The following is a 25159-nucleotide window of genomic DNA, read 5'->3' on the forward strand; positions in this document are numbered from 1 at the left end:
AAAGTGAAATTAAGTAAACTTGCACGTTAGTCGATACTGTCACGAATACTCGTAACTTTGCGGATCGTCCGACGACTCGTTTAACAATTTAACTCTTTCGGTCGTGGCGTCCTTCATGCTCAACGACGTACGTATATAAATAAATGACGAAAAATCATTTGACAGGTTGCGAAGAAAAGATGAAATTTTTTTCGCGCAAAATTCGTTCTTGCCTCGACAAAAATTATTTTAATCATACGTCTTCGAAAGTTCAATAATTAAACTTTTACGATATGCATGTTCATAATATATACGTATTTTGATGAAAAGAGAAAAATATTTTATTCGACCTAGTTTAATTCAAAGAACTGCTTAGCAAAGCCAGGATTAAATAATTCGAAAGGTTCAATAAGGTATAGAATAAGATTCGAAGAAAAGGAGGGGTGGAATTTAAACCTGTGAACCGTAATTTTCAGGCCAGGAACACGAGCATCCAGAGAGAAATAGGGTTATGGACGTCACCAAGGGTGACGATGTTTCGACTTAAGAGGTTGTCTTAAGTGCCCCTTAATATTGAGGAGGGCGGCGGCGGTCTTTATTGGCAAGGCTGCGCATTAATCCGGTTACGGTGGTGGTGCTCGCGAGTTGGAAATTTGTAGGCGGTTATAAATTTTAAAACTTACTTGCCCACGCACCTGCGTTCGTGCACAAACCCCTCGGCTTAGAAGGGGGGTTAATCGAGCGAAACTGAGATATTTCGGGTGCCACTCTTGCACGTAAACGTGACGCAAACTCTCTTCCGTGAACGAGCGAAGCACGTTCTGACTGATCTCTTTATTAGAAAGAATATTCTAATTATTACGATAATTCTCTTTCAAAAATTCGGGTACCATTCTTCTGTGAATGGCGCACGTTCTGCTTATTAAAACGTGGGGAACATTCTTTCGACGAATTATTACGATAATTCTGTTTCAAAAATTCGCGTACCATCTTTGGTTCCGTGCACATAAATGTGCAATCCTCTCTTCTGCGAATGGTGCACGTTCTGGCTGATCTGCTTATTAAAACCCGCCAAAAGAACACTCTAATTATTTCGATAATTCTGTTTCAAAAACTCGAGTATCTTGATTCCGTGAACGTGAACCCTCTCTTCTGTGAATAGCACACGTTCATGGCTTGTTAGAATGCGCCAAAAGAACACTCTAATTATTTCGATTAATTCTGTTTCAAAAATATTACCCTTACTTTCGTGCACGACGTTAAACGACGTGGAACAAGATGTTGGAATCCTCTCCCGGCTGATCTGTTCATTAAAACGCGTGAAAGGAACACTCGTCGTATCGACGAAATTAATAATTAATATATTTCTCATATATACGATTCTCCTTCAAAGATTTTCCCAAAAAATTCTTTTCCATTAGCTCCATCCATCGTGAAACTTCCATCCATCCATCCATCCGTCGAACGATCCATCCTCCACTCGACATCGAATTACCCTCCACTTGTCAATTATCGAGATACGTATTTTTCGATCGGTGGGTACGGGTGGGAAATTAATCGATAAATATATTTAATTAACGCGAGCGGTGGACGGGCAAGCGGCGAGAACGGTCGTCGTTGCTCGGCTATATTTAATAAATCGGCGATACGCAAACCGGCGGTGGTCTCCTTTCTGCGGAAACGATATTATATTTCGGCTAATGAGACTGAAAGTTGGGCCGGCGATGGGAAGGGCAGCGGCAGCGTGAGGCCTGATTGGTCGGCTATTAACGACGCCCGAGCCATAACGATCATGCGGCGCGCGACAAATACAAATTAATTAATAACGTTCATAAACCAGTCCGGCCGAGTAGCTTTAACGGCTGGCTACCGAGGGGAGGGAGGGAGGGAGGGGGAGGGGTTAGTTAATACCCGTTAAATTATCTACGGTACTTACGCAAAGATCATTAATTTATGTCCCGCCCTCTGTTCCTCTGTGCTTTTCGCGCGGAGTTGTTTACGTTTCGCGACGCAACAGCGCCATCCACGCCACGCCGACCAACTTTCGAGTCAGCTCGTAAAAATATAGATAAGATAAGATAAGATAAGATAAGATAAGCAAGACCTCGTTATATATATACGCGTTGAGCGCGTGAGTTTCCAAGTTATAAAGGAATTTTCATCAATGCTTTTGTTACGTTTTGTTACGTTAATTCGCCGATAACACGAACGTTTTGCGAGTCACGGGCCACTTTGCGTCGTTCGATCAACCGCCTATTATTATTTCCACTCGATCATTGCCTCGTTTATTAATTAAGCGTCGATGGATCGGATATGTTTCGAGCACGGATCGTCTCGACACGGTGCTTCGATTCGAGCATGGCGGAACAACAGTAACATATGAACGGAGACTTAGATGGCGCAGCTGTAGCGTGTCGACTTCTTGTCACAACGTCTTGAGACGGAGGATCCTTTTTACAAGGAGTGGTTCGTCGATACGGTTAATGGTAATTTCCGCAGAGAAATCGTCGCAAACTTGCTCGAAACAGCAAGTTGGGATGATATCGGTTGGAATGGCAAGTTGGCGCGACGTTCCTCCCTACGTTTAGCATCTGTAATTACTAGGATTCGAGGAGGGGAGGGGAGAGAGGGAGCGAGTTGGCCGTCACTCGTTCCGCGATTAAGTGATTGCAAACTGCAGGACAAACCGTCTCTTTGTCCCCCCCCTCCGGATAGGGACAGAGATAGCAATTACTCTTAATTAACGAGAGACTCCGTTGGGCTACGTTGGGCTACGTTGGGCGGTTGTGATTATGTTTAAGAGGTTCGGGTAATGTTGGTTTTTGCGGTTAAGGTGGATCACGATATTTTCGAGGAATAGGAGAGAAGACTGGGAGGAATCGTCTCGTGAAGTAGAAATGGTTGACAATTGAGACGTTAACGTTGCTTACTTTGCTTATTTTTATTATAAATTTGTTCGTTTCGAATTCCATCTTTTCGAATTTTAATAATTTTAGGGTTTAATCGCGATTAAATCGATTGCGTTGACACCGTTATAAATGGTAATTAATACGATAGAACTAATTTCGGAAGGGAAACTTTTTAATCTAAGATGGAACGATAGTTTTAAGATATTATGTGCTCGAAAGGATGCTAAGAGCGGAGAAGCATTTCGAGAAATGTGATAAACTTTTAATGATTATGAGAGAATCGTGAAAGGGTATACGCAGTTAAGAGAATTCGTTCTCTCAAAGTGCAAGCTATGGACTCGAGAAAAACACGAACGTTCCATGGTTTTGTTTCCACGTTTTATTCCTTTCAGATTTTACTCGTTCTCCCATTGTTCTATGCGAATATTTTTCAAGTAAAAAGTTTCACGATATTTAATATTATTATAAATTGTAATTAATAAAGACTCGTATTCTTTTTTTTTTTTTAAATTTATTTATTATATTTAGAGAATAATTCTCCTCATTTTCTAATGACAAAAGATTCAAATTTACGAGGATCCCTCTGGATTCTTCGATAAATCATTAAAATTCATCTCTCATTATATAAATTATACATAAAAAGTTTCACGATATTTATATTATTATAATTATAATTATAAAGACTCGTATGTTTTTCTTTAAATTTGTTTATTACATTCAGAGAACAATCTCTCCTCTGTTTTCTAATGACAAAAGATCCAAATTTACGAGGATCCTTCTAGATTGTTCGATAAATCATTAATATTCGTCTCACGTTGCGTTATACGCAAAAGGTTAAGTGTCTTAAAGTTTCTGCACGATCGGATTCATCAAATCTCCGCACAAACATTGCGTCAGAGCAATCGACGAAACAAATTTCATCCCTTGGCAATTTCGAGCAGCCAATAATCGAATCTCCAGCCCGGCCTAATAAACCTAACCTAAAAAACGTGTAACACGCATAAACCGCGAAGCATCGATAAAATCTGCGAGTACACCGGTCATTTTTACGGTGAAATCTGTCAGCTCACACAGCTGGTGTCGTGTCCCTTTATTCGAACAAGCGTGACGAATGTTCGCTCCACACTATATTCTGATTTATGACCGGTAATTTCGATGGTATATCATGCGTCTAACGATTCACGTGGACTCCACGCCGCGTCGCCACCATTCCATTCTCGATTTAATGGCTCGATTTGATGATGATCGTTAAAAAAACACTGGGATGATTCAATGATTTGAATCGAAACGTGGAAAGATGAAAGAGTGATTGGAACCTCCACCTTTTAACACGCCTTAATATCTAGATTATTTTCAGAGTAATCAGAGTTCAGGAATTATAGAACGAATAATTAACGATATATATATATATATTCTGAGAAAGAAATGTGTATTCCGCTCGAGATTCTGGAGGCTCGCCATCCGAAAGCAGCCAGGAATCCAGGCTGTTAATAAAATCTCTGATTAGTCTGGGTATCAGAATCATCTGGGTTTCGAAGACGCGTGGGTCAGGGAAGGCGTGGAACGGGGTTGGTTGGTGGTAGGTGGCACTTAGACGCGGTTCGTTAGTCGCTGGAGATTGCACCTCGTTGGATTTACCGTGAACGTACGTCGGCCATTACCAGCCGATTGCTGGCTCAAGTGCAATTTCGTTTCCGGATATCGAGTCTGCTTCCCTTCTATTTCTTAGGTGCCCATCATTTTTCATCCTCTGCTGTGTTAACTCCCCCCCCTCCATTTCGATTTTTTCTTCTTCTTCTTCTTCTTCTTCTTCCGTTTTCGCGTAATGGTAATCTCGTTTTTCGTTCCAAAGCGAAGAATTCTTCTTTTCTTCGTTATTTTGAGAAGTTAGTTCCTTGAACCTTGTTTATAACTCTTTCAAACTATTATCTTTGACAAATTCGATAACAGCCTCGTGGATAAGATGATCTTGCATGCGATTCCTCTCTATTTTCAAAATTGGAGAACTTTTCAAAGATTCAAATTCTTAATTCTTAGAATATATATATAAACATAATTAAAGAAAAGATTCTGAATCGTTTGCAAAATTATTCATATCCATACCCACGAGGACATTGTCAAATTTATCTAATTTCGTTCGAATTGAGAATTCTTCTTTTGTTCGTAATTTTGAAAAGTTGGTTCCTTGAATCTTGTTTATAATTTCTTCTTAAACTATTCGGATAAATTCGATAATGTTCTTGTGTATGGATAAGATAATTTTGCGAGAGATTCGAAATTAAGAATTTGAATCTGTTTGAAATGCTCTGCAATTTTCTTTCGACACTTCGAAGTATAACTTATTTTCACAAATTTGGCTTTAATTGAAACGTGGAACGTGCCACTTGTTGCCGCATCTCTCCGTTCGCGTTTTTGCAAAATTTTTTTCACCAACCTTCAGCGTTAGCGAGAAATCGTCACTATCGTACACTATCTATGATTTCGCGATTACGATCCTCTACAATTTTCAACGCGTCATTAACCTCGCAATGATTTCGAGAGATTCGTTACAGCTCGTTACGCGTATCGATTATTTTATGCACCTGTTAAAATCTCTAGCACCATCTCTGATTTTAATTCGAATTTTCAACTAGTTCGATGCCTCGATATCTCGATTTCTCCACGACGAAATAATCTCTTTTATTTCTTTTACAAATTCAAAATTGCCATTTCGATAATTTTTTTTAACCAGACTTGGCTTCGTTCGCACCTGAATATATCGATATTTGCTTCTTAAATAAATTTATGCATTTTTTTCTTTTTTCCTCTCTCATCTTGCAATCAAACCTCATTGTTTCTCGATCGAGGGGACCAATCTTTCTCGTGATTCAAACGGCAATTTCGTGGAGGCAATATCGTGGAATTCTTTTTTTTTTTTATCCCCTTTTCTCGAATAGAGACAGCATCGAGAGGCCGTCACCCGACGGCTCGTACGTCTTCGAGATCCTTGGAATAACAGAAAAGAGCAAAGCAAGTCTATGGCGCGCTGATGGCTTTTCCGATGCGCGCCGCGTGTACGAAACAGCTTTGTCCGAAATTTCCCGACTAATGGCGTCCGCCATTTTGCGACGCTGTTTCCTTAAACGCGATCCTTCCCCTTCCCTTTCCAACGATATTTTTCCATCCTTTCCTCTGATTCCTTTCGAGAGTATCCGATTAAATTCTAGTTTAATCGAGGAAAAGTGAAAGGATACATTTTCTCGTATGGAATAATCGAGTTGTTAATCGTGCTCGTTTAAAGATTGGATCTTTGAAAAATAATTCGATTAATTTTTAGTAGTTCTCTTCATTCTTTTAAATTATTATCGAAACGATAAATGTATTTCTAAAATGTATTTCAATTGGAAATATTGATTATAAACACGAACAAATTATTTCGATTAGTGGCGAAATTCGGAAGAAAAATTTGATGTATAATTAATTGGAAGATTAAAATATTAATCTGATGTATGGTTTTTGTATTATTAAGAAGAGATGCCCCGAAGGCTGTTGCAGAAGGAAACAAGACACGGATTCGGGTCGAATCCTCGCGAGATCCTTCCTCGTTTCGATTTTCCCGCGTTTTTTACATTATCCACGCCACGTTTTATTCTCGATTTTTGCTCGATGCCTGGTTGCTCGTCAAAGGGAATTATTTTTGCCCGATAACGAATTCCATTAAGGTAAAAGTGTGTCTTCCATCGTTCGTTGGAAAAAGCTTCTTTTCGTTTCCCCATCCCCTTCTCTCTCCTTTCCTTGTTTTTCCAATTTTCCCCCTAGATTTTTCTTTCCCTCTATTTTTCTCCCCCTCCTCTTTCTTTTTTCGTCTTTTTTAATTATTTGGCCAACAGAAAGGCAAATGAATTACTTGGAACGAAGGGTAGAACAAGATTTGCTTTAATGCAAGTACCTTTGATGGAACGGTTTTACTGATTCTCTTGTAATTCTATTTGATAGTTGGATTATCTTCATAAATTGTAGCTAAGGCTCTGTGTCGAAGATTCAAGATGGTGGGCTTTGCTTCTTCTTCTTCTTCTTCTTCTTCTTCTTCTTCTTCTTCTCTGCATTTATCAGAAAGAAAATTGACAAACAAAATTTAAGAATTATTCTTATAAAGTCAATAATATCAGAAGCATATTCGTCCTATTCATTCCAATAGACATTCTCTATTAATTAAATAAACATAATGGACGATGCCAATCAAAATCCATAATAATAGAAACCAATGATTCCATCTCTATCATGCAATACATAAAATACAAACAAAAATTTTGCTTTCCACCAAAAATTCTGAGAAATGCAAAAAGTAGCTGATGCATATTCATTCTGTTAATTGTCAATACGACCAATGTCAATCAAAATCCATAACGATAGAAACCAATGACTCCATCTCTATCATGCAATACATAAAATACACACAAAAATTCTAAGAATGAAAGAAGAAAAAACTTCTTTAATGGAAGAAACCAATAACTTTGTCAAGACAAATAACAATCTTTCAATCTTCCAATCTTCCTCGAAGAACTTTGTTTTCTGCTCCAAGATTTCGAGTGCAAAATGTCCCGAAATCGTACGAAATCGGCCCGTGAAAACGCGGCTTTATTCCCCCTATATTAATTAACCAGCGTGGAGGTGTCGGACGACCGTTCGATGGGGAACACTAGAAAAGTAATCGAAGTAATGGCTCTCGAGAAACGACCGGCATCGCTAATTGAGGGCCCACAAAATTATCGACACATCCGCCGGGAGTTGAGGAGGCCAAGTGTACTCGATGCTTGGCTTCGACTGCGATCCCCGAAACGCGGGTCGAACAATTGAACTGGGGGTTGAATTAAAAAAGAGAAAGCCTGCCTGTGAGAAAGTTTCGCACCAAGTTGGCCGTTGAGCTTCGATCTCGTGTCTTGATCGATCCGCTTCTCTTCGATTTTTTTAGACGAATAATAAAAGGACACGTGGAGGAAGAAGTAGATAAGATATTTGGAGAAAATATTGTTGGGAATACTTAATCATCTCGAAGAAAACAAAAGAGTATTGTGATATATATTTGTTCCTTAGTGTTTTTCGATTTCGATCCTTTAAAAGATCTTAGAAGGGTGTTAATTTTAAAGGCAGGTAGAATTCCAACTTTCCTTCAAGTTTTGAATTTTTAATTCTTTTATCAAAAGTTTTGGCAATTTTTGCGTCGCGTTCGACGAATAATTGATCGTTTTTCGAGTTCTGTTGGATGTCTTGATTAATGTCACAGTGATTCAATTTCAAGAGTTTTTAATTAATCGACTGTGGGTTTAATTGGGACAAGGAAAGAGGGTTTAACGAGAGATGTGTCGCGCTCGATTCTGGCATCCTGCGCGAATTTATGACACGTCGATCGATATTGAAAATAGATGGGTCGGATGCTAAACGAGAATTGCGGATTTCATGGCCGTGAAATGAAATGAAATGGGAGAAACATGGCGTTGGGGGAATGGTGAAATCATCGTTTACGCGAATTCTCGATTCGCCCTTTAATTACAATTCGTACAATTCGTGCAACGTTATAAACTAATTTCTAAGGTTAAGTTTCTTAATTACACGTTATTGCAAACCAACCAGTTACATTTAACCGTAGTTCATTGAGCTTTAATCAAACCTATCCCAAGAGTCGGGTTACAAATAATCGGGATCCTAACGGTTAACACACTAGCGCCACTCGAAGTCATTAACTCGCGTCCCTCAACTCGCTTCGTCCAAACCGAATTAAGAGACTTGAAACCTTGCTTCCTTTTTCAAGAAAAAAAAAACAACCTCGAAGGGAGAGGAAATAACGATTAATAATAATAATAATGATAATAAAAGAAAAAAAGAGGGGAAAGCGATCTTTCAGACCGGGATAAAAAGCGTGTGTAAACGTATATATATATATATATATAAAGGCAACGGCCGTTAATGGCCGCGTTTAAAAACGTCCAATCAACGCCAACTATTCCCCTTTCCGGTTTCAATTAGCTTTGATTGACTGTCCAGTCTTAATTGAAGCGTTAGCGGTGGCGCTCGGTCGAATTAATTTCTACAAATTAATAAAATCGAGAACGCACGCTTATCGGGCGCGATCCCTGTGTAAACGATTCTCCGCCAGCCATTCTCTCTCGAAATGGGGAAACTCGGGCGAAACGAATGAATGAATGAATGAAACGAACCGATCCACCGATCCCCCGAAACGACGACGCCCTCTCCCCCCCTCCCCGAGAATCGAATTGTTCTCCCGTGAATAACGAGCGTTGTTGTTTCATCGAATTATCTTTACCCTATTGGTGTCATTTTATGGCGCCCGCATCCGTTCCGCATCCGGCACGAACTTTTTCACCCCCATTTTCACGGACGATCGCGAGGATAATTCCAGGAAAATTGGTGGAACGTAGTTTTTGGTTGGTTTGCGCCTATTTTATCTTTTTATATATCTCTCTCTCTCTCTCTTTTTTCTCTTTCTCTTTCTCTCTCTGCGATCGATTGAGGATCGTGTTCGAACGAAAGAGTTTGGGAATAGTTGGGGAGGTCGAAGAATCTTAGTTGATTGGATTGAAAAGAAATATTTGTTCGTGATGACTTCGACGAGGAGAGAGTTGGGAGCGATTTTGAATCTGTTTTCCAAATTTTTTTTAATTTCAATTAGAAAACAAAAGCGTTAAAGGATTATCTCTCTATCATTATCACCACGTTTTGATCGAGCATTACGAACGAAATATCTGTAACGAAATAAAACCCTTTTCCTAAATTAATAATTCCTGGAACCTGTTGACCATTATTATGCATTTTATCTCGCCTATTATACATTTTACGGCCAGAGCGACACAAACGGCCATAGTTTCTCAATTATGAAAATATCGGTGTCAGTATGTTCGCGGGAGGGAGGGGACACAGGGTTGGAGAGATTAAAATGAACGCGTATCGCGAATATTCCCCCCTCCTCCCCGGTTTATTTCGCGTATGAACACATTACAGACGATCGAGCTGGCACGGTTCAGTTAATGGCTAATTACCCGATTAACGCCGATTCGATTGATCGGTAATTATTTTACGAGCTCCACGGTATCCGGCCACTCGATAGTTTGTATTCGAGAGGGGCATTATCGTCACGGTGATTCCCTTACGAATCACTTGCCTCGTTTTTACCAGACTTAAAATCAATTTTAAACGCGTAATTTTCACGATTCGTTCGATCGCTTCCGTCCAATTGACGCCCGGTCAGATATAATCACCTGTTCGCCCTCCTCTTTTTTTTTCCACTCATTTCCTTCGTGTTTTGATCGATTTCTATTTTTTTTTTTTTTTTTTTTTTTTGTTTAGCGATAAACTACTTTTGTTTCTTTCTTTTAGAGGAGAGAGGGATCGACGATTGTTACATGGTGACAGAATTCTTATCTTCCGAACGATTTTTTGTAAATTTTAATAAAAACTTACTACCGTCTACTTAGAATATTTCGACAATTTCTTTGTATTCGTTTAAATTGATTTGCAAATAAATCTGTTCTGAACAGAGATCGATGGGATTTTTGTTAAAGGGAAAAATTCGATCAACTCGGAGTAACGATCGGAGGCAAACTGTCTCAGCATCGATCTAAGATTCAAATAGGCTCTACTAGGTTCATATGTACTCCCGACCTACCAAGTTTCCGCCACTTCAACCCTCCCATCTGTCCCTATCCCGCCATGTGCTTGATGGCTAATTACTTATTACTAATTGCTCGGAGTAATTCAGCAGTTTCGATTTGCTGGCCTGAACGAGGGCACGCCACGTTCAACTTCTCGCGAAGATGACACGTGCTGCCACTAGGTTCAATAGAAGGGGTAGTTTCATCTAGAGGGTGAAAACTCTGCACGATAAGTTGGGGATTGGAAATATTCGTATCAAATGCAATGCGACAATTTGTGATGATCACGTGTGTATTCAGTGATGTAAAATAATCGTACGTAATTCAAAAAAAGTTTCCTCTTTCTTTCGATAAAATTCAACGTGATTACAACGAAATTATACGTTTTTAATAATACGAATATTTAATGCGCCTATACAATATTCAATATGCATTGCGGAATGCAATGTCCGTGCGTGTGAACCCCGTTTACGTGATATGTGCAATAATAGTTCACTATTATGATTAAATCGAAAAAATACGTGTGTGCGTTTAAAAACTCTTTATAAATCGTGTTATCTCGACATTAAAAATTTTCAATATATTTATCCTCTTCTCATAAATCAAGGCAAATACATATTTAGATCGTGTCCGTGCATGCGAACCCCGTTTACGTGCATGTAGATCCTGTTTACGTGTGCGTGATTCTCATTTACGTGATATATGTTATTAGTCCACTATTATGATTAGATCAAAGAAATACGTGCGTGCGTTAAAATATTGTTTAAAAACTCTTTATAGATCATATTACCTCGAAATTATTCAATACAATCGAATCTCTGATCGATAAAACAAGAATTCTTTCAAAAAATTGATACACAATAACAAAAATTCGAAGAAAAATACTTTCAAAAATTTTCAATATATCCATCCTCTTTTCACAAATCAAGGCACGGCATTTAGATCGTGTCCGTGCACGTGAACCCCGTTTACGTTCATAGACTCTGTTTACGTGCGTGTGAACCCCGTTGCAATAATAATCCACTATTATGATTAAACTAAAGAAATACGTGTGTGTGTGTGTGTGTGTTAGAAATTTGTTTAAAAATTCCTTGTTATAGTGTTTCATATTGCCTCGAAATTACTCAATACAATCGAATCTCTGATAATATCCATAAAACGATAATTCTTTCAAAGAATTGAGAATAACAAAATTGGAAGAAGAATACTTTTAAAAATTGTATACAAATCAATAATGCACGTTTAAGTCGTGTCCGTGCATGTGAACCCCGTTTCCAAAATTTATGACTTGTACTTTCACATATTTGTCACAATGAAAATTAACCTAAGCTAAAGCAGTAAAGAAACAGTACAATAGCGGATTTTTTCCGAGCAAAGCTTATTAAAGACGTACGCGATAGGATTCGAATAAAGCGATTTCTTTCAAGCGGGGGAGAATCGATCGGGTCAGCCCTAACAATTGTTCAGAACGAACGACCAAGCAAGGTTAGAAGGACAGGCTCGAGATACGACAAAAGACACGGCCGGCGATTATTTTATTTATAGACACGCTAATGGCCCTCCATAGAAGGGAAAAAGTCGTCGGCCAAGTCGGCTCGTTATTTCCTTTCTCCCTGCAGCTCTTCCGGCCGCTGCGCGTGGCACTCTTCATTCTTTTAATCATCCCCAGACGACGAGTTTTGGACATCGTTCAAAACTTGACGAGCACCACCTTTCCCCCAGCTGTTGTTGTTCGCAAACAACCTCGATTATATAAAAACAGATTCACCCGCGTAAGATCTTGATGTTGCCCCACTTTCGATGAATATCGATGAGAATTAATTTTGGCTCGAGATCGACTTTCATATCGGTCCTTTCTTTTCTTTGCTTGGAGACTTTTTAGAAGGAGCTTCCACTAAATTTTTGATTCGTGAAATTTTTTTGAAAAAATTGTCGATCGTAAATTTACAAAAATCCGTTCTGAGCCAGTCGTTCTTTCGAGAAAATACTACTTAGATATTCCACATGATCCAAAAACTCCTCGCCAAAGTATTTGTACGGTCAGAGCATGAAAGATATCGTCGATCGCGGCGAACACGCGCAGAGATCGTGGAGATCGTGGATGCCCCGAGGTGATTCGTTAGGCTCGAGAGCGGCCACGGTTCGACGATCGTTCTTCGACACGCGGATCCTCTATGCGGCTCGATTAAGTTTCCAAACGAGAATCCACGACAGGATCGCGCCGCTTAGTTAGAGGGACGAACGAGGTTAGCTTGGAATCAGCCACTCGACCACCCTCCCAGTCGGGAATCCCTGCTATTCCGCTCGAGACTTTGACCCGTGGCGAATGCCCACCGGAAACCGGCAAATTCATCCTCGAGTGGAGAGCACAAATGGAAGAAGAGATTTTTCACTGGTTTCATTGGAAAAATTTGTTTCAACAACCTTTTTAATAAGGTTTTTCTAGAACCTTATTAAAGGTTTATTGAAATTAATAAAACGATCCTTTGAAACAATCTTTTTAACGAATATTAACTCTTTGCATTCCGGGCGAACCAACAACTCCAGATTTCCCGCACTCGTTTGTTGAATTTCGCACGCGAATTAATATACAAAACTTTTATATTTTGATATTTTATGTATCTTTACGTATAAAGAAAGAAAATTTATCGAATATTAAAAATCTATATTGTTGTGTGATATTTTAGTAATAAAGCAATTACTAAAATGCATCCTCGGTCTGTCAGTAAAATCTTACTATTTTTATTTTTCATCTCCTTATATTACGTCTCTATTTTTATCACTTTTTCCTTCTCTCTACCGTCAATTTCTTAACGAATAAAAATAATTCGTTATTCAATAACGAAAAATCGAACTCATCTTCACTTGAATTAATTTCATTACCGTATTCCATGCTTACAAAACTCAGAAACTTAAATGAAATAATATTTTTTACATCGCCACCACCACTGTCAAACTCGGACCAACGCCGAAAATGTAGTTCGATCACGGTGTAATTTCAGATAAAAAAAATCTGACCATTCGATAATATATTATTCCACACTTTATAATAATACGTAAAGAGCTAAGAGGAATCTATTCACGAAGCGATATTTTAAAAAATCAAAATGCCCTTAGAGTCACCGTTGGAGCGGAAAGGATTAATATTTCTTTCTAAGAAAAAGGGAATCTAATTTTGCATTCGAGTTTTTACAATACACTTCTCCTCTTCGCGGGTCATATAATAAGAAGAAAAACAAATTCTCGAAACTGAGTTCGAGAATCGAGGGAAGGCAAGGGAAAGCGATGGAGGCTGCGAGGATTCGTTAATTCGGTAAACACGGAGGGGGTGCATCTGCGATATTAAGCAGCGTGGATAGCAGAGGTCGGTGATAAGGGATCTTGGGGTTGGTTGGTAGAGGAAAATAAGGCGGGGCCTCGTGACAGCAAAGCCTCCCTTTCGCTAGCCGGAGCGCTTCCTTATCGAAATTCTTAATTAGAAAATTTTAATTATGTTTCGAGGCCGCGTTGAACATCAGACGAAGGGGGTGGTCAGGGGCGGGGGGAGAGAAAGAGAAACGGGACGGTTGCACAAGGCGCGAACATCCCTGTGACGCGTTGATAGTGAATTTCCGCGAGTTCCAGGCCACTGGAGGTAATTAAGCCCGCGCCTGGCAAAGACGGTGGCGGTTCTTCCGAGGCGATATATTAAATTTCACCTGTGGCGCTCAAATCTGCCATGATGCGGCGACGTGCTCCTGCCGCATTGTTTTCAATGTTCATGGATACTTGATAGATTCTCCTCATTTTCTTCTCCTTTCGACGCGGCGTTTGAACATCGAATTTGCATTTTTCGCGTTGCATTGTTATTTCGTGGACAATGGAAAGATTCTAAGAAATTAGAATGTCAAGATTATTTCGATTATACATTTCTGAAATTTCTCCTCCTTCCTTCGATAATTTGGCACGCTTTTAGAGCGACAGATTCTCCTCATTTTCTTTTCCTTTCGACGCGACGTTTGAACATCGAATTTGCATTTTTCGCGTTGCATTGTTATTGTTGTCTCGTGGATAATGGAGAGATTCTAAGAAATTAGAATGCCAAGATTATTTCGATTATACATCTCTGAAATTTCTCCTCCTTCCTTCAATAATTTGGTGCGCTTTTAGGGCGAGGTTAAAGAGAAGGAGGATCGTCGAGGATTAAAAAGAGCGTATTGACAAAAGGATATTTCCTTTTGTTGCTGCACGAGTTGGTTTCAATAATCGTTATTGCGTGAGAGGATGAAAACGAGGGTAGTTTCTATCGAGAGAAAGAAGAAATAAAGAAGAAGGGAAAACTATTTCTGTTTGAGCGTTACGTCTTCTTTTGTGTCGCGCAACTTTTTCAGAAGTGGTTTTTCCCATTGTTCGGACTCCGAAGCAGAATCTCATAAGAAGGAACAGATTTCGCCAACTTCGGCTCAACTCCCGTGGTTATCTACGATTGAATTTTTCACGCGTGTTTTCCACTCGAATTTATTCAATTGCGAAAATTGTTTATTCAAGTTTAAGGAATTATTCGAAGAAATATTTCGTCGTAGAGGAGTACGATGGGAAATATTGCTTGTTTCTTTCGTTTCATATCGATTCCATCTTCCAAAATATTTTTTGTCAAATTTATTCTATATAATATTTATAATTCGTTAATAAAATCAATTTTAAAGTCAACAGATATCTTGAAAGTGTATTATTTTTTAAATTCACGAAAATTTACGCAACAAAATATATATATTTTCTTTTCCTTTTTTTTTTTTTTTAATTCAGAATATTCATCGTCGTGAAACAATTGTTCATCACAAATAGTTACATGTTAAATGACCGTTTATCTCGTTACGATTTCATCCGATTCATCCGAAAGTAAAGACAATAACGGTTGATTCCTGGCGAATAGGCGCCATTTTGAACGCAGGTCAAACGTCATAACGCGGCGCGTGCCGCGAATGCAATCGCATTCGCAATCTGTCAGAATTGAATTCGAGGCTGCGTTGCATAGAAACCTCGTGGAACCTGTTGCCTCCGGCTTTAACGAGACTTCTGGGACGATCGTCGAATAATCTTGCCTCATCTTCGGGGAAATGTCCGTTTAATTAGCTATTCTCTGTCGTTGAAATACGACTTGACGTTAATAAATGCGAGTAAAAACCTTCTTTCGTTCTTATTTTTTACGGAAACTTGTATCTTATTATGTTATATCTCAATCTTATATTACCTTGTATTATATTGTAATTGCTTTAATCTTTGAAACTTGCTCAACAGATTTAACAAGATTTAAATTTAATTTAATTTAATTTACTAATATATAATTTATTAATATTAATAGTTTAAAATTTTTTTTCAATTTTTGAAGATTTAAATATATTTCGATAATATATATGCATATTTTACCATTTTTTTATCGAAATTTAACTTCAAAGATGAAAATTATAACGTGATGTCACATTTTGTCGACACTGCTCACCACCGATCTTTAGTACCCGTCACTACCGCTAAGCGGCTGCGAGCATAAGCAATCCTTTTCAATGTATACGCCGATCTGTAATACCGACTTCCGCCACTAGATGACTCCAAGCGCTATCGCCACTCTCGCTAGTATTATTTACGTATTCACGATATTTTGGTCGGTTATCATCCTTCATACGGTGATAGGATTCTCTTCGACTTATACTTCCGTTTTCGCGAATTTTCGATGAATTTATCCTAATCCTTTTTTAAAATTATTTTTTAAATCCTGATCTACCATGTCCATATTATTTTTTTCTTCTAAAAATTTCCCTCTAAAAATTCAGTTTTTGTCTATTTATCTATATTGATTATTCAAAATATTTTTTCTAGATAAATTTTAATATTTCTCTTCTGTTATTTTTATATTTTTATATGTTACTATTATATATATGTATTTTCTAATTTTAAAATACAACATAAATTTTTTATATAATATAATAAGAAATAAGGAGAGATTATTATACATGGATAAATGTAGAATCTGTACATCTACGTTAATCAATTCGAAATATTCGAAGATCTGGAATATTGAACAGAAGTTCGAATTAGTTCGAAATACCAAGAAGGGGTTCTCGTTAAAGTAACGCGATTAAGTTCGCGCGTTTTGTCCAATATGAAAGTTCCATAGTGCTCTCTTCTCAAAGAAAAAGAAACAAGTGGCCGCGGAAAGCTTTCGATATTATCTTTGAATATCTTTGAATATTTTACGAGATGCACTCAAGCTTAATGGAGAAAAGAACCGGGATAATTCTCAAATTTTTTCTCGACAGAGATTCGATGAAGAATCGTTTTTATTTAGTTTGCCAGGATTTTAATGTCTTCTTGTTTATTCGTAAAGAATCTGCTTTGGATAGAAAAATATCAATTTTCGGTATATTAAAAAAACAACTTATTTTTAATACAATTGAAATCTGGATATGAAAATGATTCCATTCTTTTTTTTCTTTCTTCTTACCGCATAAAATTTATCATTGAATATTCCTGTAGAAAAGTTTGGAAAATGGCGATAATTGCTTTTCTCTTCCAAATTCGATGGAACAGATCGTTGAAACTTCTAGAACGTTAAATACGTCTTAAATACGTTCTCATACTCTACGATTTGTTCTCTCAAGTCGAGAAGATTCACCTTCACAGGATTCTAGAAGGACGACAGGAAATTTACAGATCGGTCCAAGGATCACGTGCAGGCTCTATATAAATACGAACCAACTCAGCTTCCAGCCTGGTAGCCTCGTAAGAGCCGTAGTTGGCGCGAGAGAGAAACATCCCTTGGGACATAGGGATCCCCTCCAGACGTCTCTTACCACCGCCTTCTTCGTAGCCTCTGGATAAGGGGCTGAAGTTAGGCACGGATCGTTAATTTCAGTATGAATATGCCGAGACAAGAGCGCGTATCTTCTTCAAGGCGAGTGTTCGGATTCGCCTTCGTGCGTGTCAGAGCCGTGATATGATTTTTAAAAATCTCTCGAAATAAATAGAAATATCGAATCGTCAAAATTGTAAATTTTTTTCTAAAATTGCGAATTCGTCGAGAAAATTGATCCGGAATAAATAAATACGAAAGATTTATCATTTTCTCTCTCTATCTCTCTCTCTCTCTCTCTCTAATTTTTTAAGGATTACGTAGTTAATTGTTGAAAAGATACATTTTGAAAGCTATCACAGCTGCTTGAACGATTATTTTAAAGGAAAATTCCAAAGAAGACTCGAGTGGAGATAACATCGGAGGAGAGAGGATCGTTCGTGTTTTATTGGATTGAAGATCTTTAAGGTTTAAACGTGAGCTTAATACTACTGGATCCAGTAACAAGGAAGCGTTCCTGGACTCGGCTACGTGATCATAGTAATCAAGTCTTTTGTTATTTTTGTCCAGTTAGTTTATCCTGCGTTCACATAAGTCCTTTTTAACGCAAATACCATATAGGTACGTGCTCGTTTTGCAGTTGGATTAAGTTTAGCCTTCAATTTAGAACTAAAAACCGCCTTTCGTTCTTACGGATTCTTCTCTATAAGGTCATTCGATGCTAATTTGAACAAAAAAAAAAAAAAAAATAGGAAAGATAAGAAAATTGTTAAAAGTTTTGTTTTTCATGCAATAGTTTTATTTTTCCGATAAAAAAAAATATTACCTTTATAGAAGCTTAATTATCGATAACTTTTAATCCTCGAAAAAACAAATTGCTATACCTCCAAAATAAATACAATTAATTGATTTTTATTTACGATTAGTACGTAAAAAAAATTTTTTTCCAAATTAAAGGATTCGTTCGAGTGCTTTTTTTTTTTAAATTTGTTTTTAACAAATCGAAATGGTACAGGAAAAAAAAAGGAAATGAATTATTTTTCTATTTCATATACGTATACATGATAAACTCCATTGAACTAATGGAAAATTCTACATAATGTTTCGTTAACGAATCCCCGTATCGTAATTGAACGAGAAATAGGAAAACGAGGAAAAATTGAACCAATATTTTTTTCCAAATTGCCCCTTGATTGAATTTCTATACTCGACCAGTATTAGTTTTCATTTTTCTGACATTGTAACGGATCGATTTAGCGCCGATCTATTCGACATAAAAATTATAATTTCTTAATTAATCGAATAATTTCGTTAAAGAAAAAAGAAGAAAAATCCTCAAATGTTACGAAATATCACGGGTCAGCCGCATTGGCAACAGGTACACCCGAATGAAATTGTTGGCTAGGTGAACGAAGAACGACGGAGCTGATGGCTCGAAATATTGGCGAAAAATGCAAATTGCCTGTGCGAGTTGTGCAGGCAGCGAAGTGATTGAAAACACGCGTCATCTCCGGCCAGCAGGGGGAGGGCCTCGGCGCGTTGCTTCCGGTTCCAATCGACTTCCGCCACGATTACATCGTTGCACGCCCGAAAGATAGCGTAATTGTTCAAGTCCCGCTCTTTTTTCGCGCTTTCGAGCTATTCGTGAAACGCAACAAAGGGAACTATTCATGTTGCCAAGTGCTCGAACGAAATTTTACCCGAAGAAATATCCGTTTAATCTATCCGTCAATGGGTGCCGATCCTTTAACCAGAAGGTGTGTAACCAGGGTAAATCACTACCACCAACCATCATTAGCAGAAAATCACGTTAAACGCCCTCCTCGCGTCATCATTCACGCGTCACTGTCAGTATTCCTAATGCAACTACACCGATTGCCAATTAGCGGGCAACGGTGTCGATCGATCGGAATCCACCGACTGTACACGGCCCAACGATCACACTCGTTAACGTCAACCGGCGAAAGAACCCTATCTCGGATCGCAAGATTCCGAGATTCGAATAATAATCGCCCTCTCGATCTCTCGTAATGTAATTCGATCGAACCGGCTGATTTAGATCGTTTCTTTCGATATATATTTCGGGTGGATTCCAACGTTTTCCGTATTATCCAGTTCCAATTTTGATAATTATTAAGATTCATTTCTTTTTTTTAGAAGAATATTAACCCTTTGCACTCGTATGTCGCCATATAATCGTGATCCTACGTTTTATTTTATTTACTGTAATGTAAATATATGTATAATATAATTAGATTCTAGGGACTCTTGTTACTCGATCGATAACCTTCTTAAATATAAATACGAGTGCAAAAGGTTAGTCGATCAAGCGACAGTATGATGGTGAAACGTTTACTGTTGAAACAAATGCAACGTTTTATTATTTATACATCATTAAATATATAATATAATTACATTCTAGGGACTTTTGTTACTCGATCGGTAATCTTTTTAAATACAAATACGAGTGCAAAATCGATCAAGCGAAAGTATGATGGTGAAACGTCTACTGTTGAAACAAATGCAACGTTTTATTATTATACATTATTAAATATATAATTACATTCTAGGGATTTTTGTTACTCGATCGGTAAACACAAACACGAGTAGTGCAAATTCTAATAATTCTTGCAGATTCTTCCTATCTACTTTTATACTTTCTCAAAAGTGGTATATAAGTAATATTATACAAATATTCTCACTCCTCTTTTGCATTAGTTCATTAGTCGTCTCGTTAATACGCGACAAGCCGTAAGCCATCCTTCCAAACCCAATTAAACGGAGCAAGAGGAAGATCCTCTCCTCCCTTTTCTCCCTCTTCGTCTCGACGAGAAAAAGAAAAAAGAAAAAAAAAAAAGAACCGAGAGAGGAGATCCTAAAAACCGGCAGTGACGCGAGGCTCAAAGCGATAATTGCACACGTTATTCCGCGTTAATACCGGCGGATAAAGCTGGCCCGTCACGCGTCGTCCACCTCCTTCTCTCTCTCTCTCTCTCTCTCTCTTTTATTTCCACCGCGAATCCCTCACTCCTCCTATCCCGTTTGCAGTCGCGGGTAGACACGTTTGATTAATTCTGTATCCAAGCGTGGCTAATTCGCCGGCGATTAACCTCTTCGTGCCTCGAGAGGAGGGGTGAAAAAAGAAAAAAGAAAAAGGAAGGGGAAAAAAAATGCTGCGATGGTGGAGAAAAGCGAGGAGAGGAGGTGGACACGCGAGAGAATGGAAATGTCAGGAAGCGTCTCTTTCGAACTTGTTGCGAACGACGCAGCAAAACCGTGCTTCTACGCGCTGCTCGCACGGTCGAGTGATAAACGAGCTGCGATTTGATTAATTCTGAATGGAGGAGGGGAGAATGTTCGAAGAAGCGAGCGATGCGTGTAATAGTTTGGCTTGGCGTGGTTATTACCGCGAAGAGAAATGGGAGATTATTACATGTATATATTTGTGCGAAGTTTTGACAACCGTTTTCAAGCGGCCCATTATTCATAATGTTGATTTGGCGAAAATCTATCTGTTTAGATTTCTTTCTCTCTCTCTCTCGACGAGTTTTAAGGGGGGAAATGATGATCTCGTAGCTAGCGCGGAGTGTCGAGTTCTCGTTGCTTTTTTTCGTGACTCGTAGCGTTCGTTGAATCGTCAAGTTATTACCAGTTGGAAGTAAAAACGGAAAGACTGTGATCCTTTCCGCGCGAAGCTTGAACCGCGTCACGCTTAATCCCGATGAATTTTTTCTTTTTTTCAACGAAGCCCTGTCTTGCCGACCGGTGTGCTCGAGGAACGCCTGGCCCCCTGTTTTATGCAAGCCTCGGGTTTTATGCAATGAGACTGCGATATCAAACGGCCGCGAAAGTCGTGCCGGCCGAGTGCCGTTGAATAAAATATTCGTTCAAATAAAAAAGAAGAAGAAAGAGAAAAAAGGAAGAGAGGAAGAAGGGAAAAGGACTGTCAGGGTGGAAACAAAACAGGGTGACGACACGATCGTTGCGCCACAGAGAATCTTACATCTCTTCAGTTTTGCTTCGAACGAAGCTTGCTCTTATCTTTGCTGATTCAATTTTCCTAATTTTCGAGAGCTGGGCTAGATTCGATCCTCAACAGATATACAGTTCTTCCTGCACAATTCTGCTTAATCGTAGTGTTAATCTTATCAAAATGGCCAAGAGAGAGAGAGAGAGAGTGGAAGACTGGGAACATCATCTAGTCTCTCGGGTTTTCGACTAGATGTCACCGCAGATCCTTGTCATCGTTAAACGACTCTCGAGTACTCGAGAAGAAGGGAGGAGGGAGCGGGGTCGGTTTGATCTGGGACGAAAACAGCGTGGAAACACGGCGTTCACCGGGAAATAGAGATTTCGCGGCAGGTCTTAGGTCGGCTTTGCCGGTTAAGCCGCCTCGGATCGTGCCGTTACAACGTTTCCCTCCTGCGATCTCGCGCATCATCCAAGCCCCCTCCTCTTTATTCCGCTGTTTCAACTCGCGGATCGACAACAGCCACGTGGCGCCAATCTAAGTTTCCAAGCGCACCCCTTTTTCCAAATTCCCTAGGGATCTTTTTCTTCACGATCTTCGAGAGACTTGGAGAGAGTTCGACGAAGCTGTACACATTGCCAGCCTACGTTTTATTATTATACATCGATGTATTTACATCTGTAAATTACATACATCCTAGGGACTTTCGTTTGGTGCAAAAAGTTGAAAGAGGATTGCTTGCTTCGAACGATATTTAATCGATTTTACTCGTTATTTTTCTCGTTAAAACTCTTTGTAATTATTATTGTTTTCCTTTAATTTGTTATCCAAGTCCAGGAACAGTTTATGAACAGTTTATCCTCCTTTATCAGCTTATTTATATCATTCATCACCGTCAGTAGATTTTGCAATTTTTTCTTTACATATATCAGGAATTTCTTCAATTATAGGTTCATTAAATCTAACAGTAACAATTATAATAATAAAAAATTTTTCTTTAAATTATGATCAAATTTCACGATCAGTATTTATTACAGCTATTTTACTTATTATATCACTTCTTGTTGGAACAATTACTATATTATTATTTGATCGAAATTTTAATACATCATTTTTTGATCCAATAGGAGATCCAATTTTATATCAACACTTATTCTGATTTTTTGGTCATCCAGAAGTTTATATCTTAATTTTACCAGGATTTGGATTAATTTCTCAAATTGTAATAAATGAAAGAGGAAAAAAAGACATTTTTGGTAATTTAGGAATAATTTATGCAATATTGGATAACATGGTTGGATAACATAGGAACGTACTTGTTTCAAAGTTTCGCGGGAGGAATGAATAAATTAATAATAATAATAATAAAAGTAAGTAAAAAAAGTGCACGCGTTCTCGTGGATGTAGAAGGGGGTTGTTGGAGAGATTTAGAGCGGCGATGATCCGGGGAAACGAATGAAACCGGTCTCTAAGTACACTTTAATTAGCCGGCGAGCAAACAATCAAGCTCCTAAGCCGGTGATTTACACGGGGAGCGTGCGTGCGCGGATACGGAATTACCATCTCGCCGCCAGGAGCGAGCTGAACGTTTCCAAGAAATCAGAATCCGCGCCCGCTTATGAGCTTTTCATCGTTCCAACACGTTCGAGGAACGCTCTTTGATCGTGTTGGGAAGAGAGTGAATCGATTACCAAGCTGTTGATAAGGCACCGTTGACAATGGTGCGTTTATAACAAATCCTTTGTGAAAATATCATTCGAAATTTTCGAGGGGACGGATAGAAGAAATTTGGAAAATTTATTATATTTTAGAAAATCCACGATTTCTTCTTCTTTTTTTTTTTTTATAATAAATGCATAACTATGTGAACGAGATCTACTCATTGTATTAAATTTAGGAACGCTTAGCCTTTCAATCCTTTGCACTCGTGTGTCGCCATCCTACACAATCGCAGTCTATATGCATAATATAATTACATTCTAGGGACTTTTGTTATGTTGATTGGTAAGCTTCTTAAATATGTAATACGAGTGTAAGTTCTTGGAGAATGTTATTTCTCCATTCTTCCTCTCTAATTCGATTTCTCGTATCGTTCACTTTTATTTCTTTTCTAACCTTCTCCTTGCTTTTGTGTTTCAGGTAGGTCTAGTAAGCAATAAATTGATTTGTGTTCTGTGCACGAAGGGAAAGTACGTGCGAAGATTCTAGACAGTATGATGATGGCAAACATATCCCCCGTTATGCTGCCACCCCTTACCGACTATGGGATGCTGACTCCTACCCTCGGAATAAAGGTGAGTCGCGATCACGCCAGTTTGAATTGGCAGCGTATCTGTCGATTTTCAAAAACAAAAAAAAAAAAAAAAAAAAAGAGAGATGAAAAATTGAAATTGAAAAACTTTTTTTAAAATTTTTCCACAACAATTCGAAATTGGTACGATTATTGTTATTGATATATATATATATATATGATAATTTGAAATAAGATAAAAAAAAAAAATTAGAAATCTGGTATATATGTATAAACTATAGAGATATTTACTAAATGAATTGTTTTTGAATTCGTATAAAAGGGTGTATCAATTAGTCGGTGTCAGGGGTAAGTGAAGAATCATTCTCTGAATTTTTCTCTTATTTCCTTTGCGGCATTGTTAGCGTGCTTTAGAGCTTGCTTCTTTTATAGTGCCAATGTTTTTTTTTCTTTTCTTTCTCGCATTCTTCGATGTTTCTTTGAGTCTTGTCCAATGTTAATGAAAAACGTGCATGCTGTTGAATTGTTTCTCCGCATATCTCGATGGGGGATCTTTAAATCGGCTGAACAGTATCCGGTAAGTGATGAATAAAAAATTAAACGTTGTTGCGTAATATTCTTTTCTTTGAAATAATTCGTTCGTGTAAAATTTTCACGTTTAATTCTCTTCTTAATTCGTTGTTTTCTTCTTCTTCTTTTTTTTTTTTTTGGAATTATTCTAACGATAACAATTATATTCACGAATAAATAAATGATGAATCGTGATCACGATCGTTTCATCCGAACTTACAATCACGTTGCTGCTATTGGCCAACTTTTACTGCTAACTTTTACGTCTATTCTGGTTCATTTAATGGCACAATATTTCTACGCGTCGTTTCGCAAAGTGCACGCGACGATCGAGCGACGATACGATTGGGAAAAAAAATATTTCCATAATCGAAATGTTAATTGAATTCGAGCCGAGTGAAAATTCTAATTCCTGGAATACGGGGAGGGGATGCATCCAAGTCGGCGCATTATGAAGCCACTGTTGCGACGCAACAGGTACCGACTGTTGTCCGTGGCCATTCCCCGCCAGATAGAGGATCTCTGAATCGGTTCAGCGAGCTTATGGAACTTATTTCTGGTGACTTTGTGCCTATTAACCTATTCAACGACCCCCTCTTAATCCTCTTCCATCCTTACACCCCTTTCCACCGTATTTATGCGCCTTTAAAAATTCTTCTATCGCTCGTACTTATGGCGCGTAATTTCGTAATGAATTATTATTATTATATTATATTACGTACCTTTAAAAATTCTTCTATTATCCGTCTTTATATTACAGAGATTATCTCATAGAATCCCATAATTTTTTCCATAATAAATTATTATTATTATTACAATAACAATTATATCGTTATACGTGTATATTTAAAAATTCTTCTATTGCTCGTATTCTTAATAAATTATTCTTATTATATTATTACAATAACAATTATATCGATATACGTGTATATTTAAAAATTCTTCTATTGCCCGTATTCATAATAAATTATTCTTATTATATTATTACAATAACAATTATATCGATAT

General features: G+C 38.1%; 1 protein-coding gene across 12 annotated transcripts in view; it reads left to right on the forward strand.

Moving 5' to 3' along the window:
* Positions 1 to 25159, forward strand: part of heph (polypyrimidine tract-binding protein 1 heph) — a 455618-nt gene that overhangs the window by 150010 nt on the left and 280449 nt on the right. For 4 of the 12 annotated variants that reach the window (XM_086906233.1, XM_086906235.1, XM_012486048.3 and 1 more), the window contains exon 2: positions 23470 to 23624. The exons of the other annotated variants lie outside the window; for them this stretch is intronic. In XM_086906233.1, coding sequence (XP_086762359.1) covers positions 23544 to 23624 — 81 coding nt within the window. In that variant the 5' untranslated portion in view covers positions 23470 to 23543. The remainder of the gene's footprint in view (positions 1 to 23469; positions 23625 to 25159) is intronic. 12 annotated transcript variants of the gene reach the window in all.

Source organism: Apis florea, unplaced genomic scaffold (genome assembly GCF_048593485.1).
Source record: "Apis florea isolate Af1SG1 unplaced genomic scaffold, ASM4859348v1 contig_2492_pilon, whole genome shotgun sequence".
NCBI classification, from domain to species: Eukaryota; Metazoa; Arthropoda; class Insecta; order Hymenoptera; family Apidae; genus Apis; species Apis florea.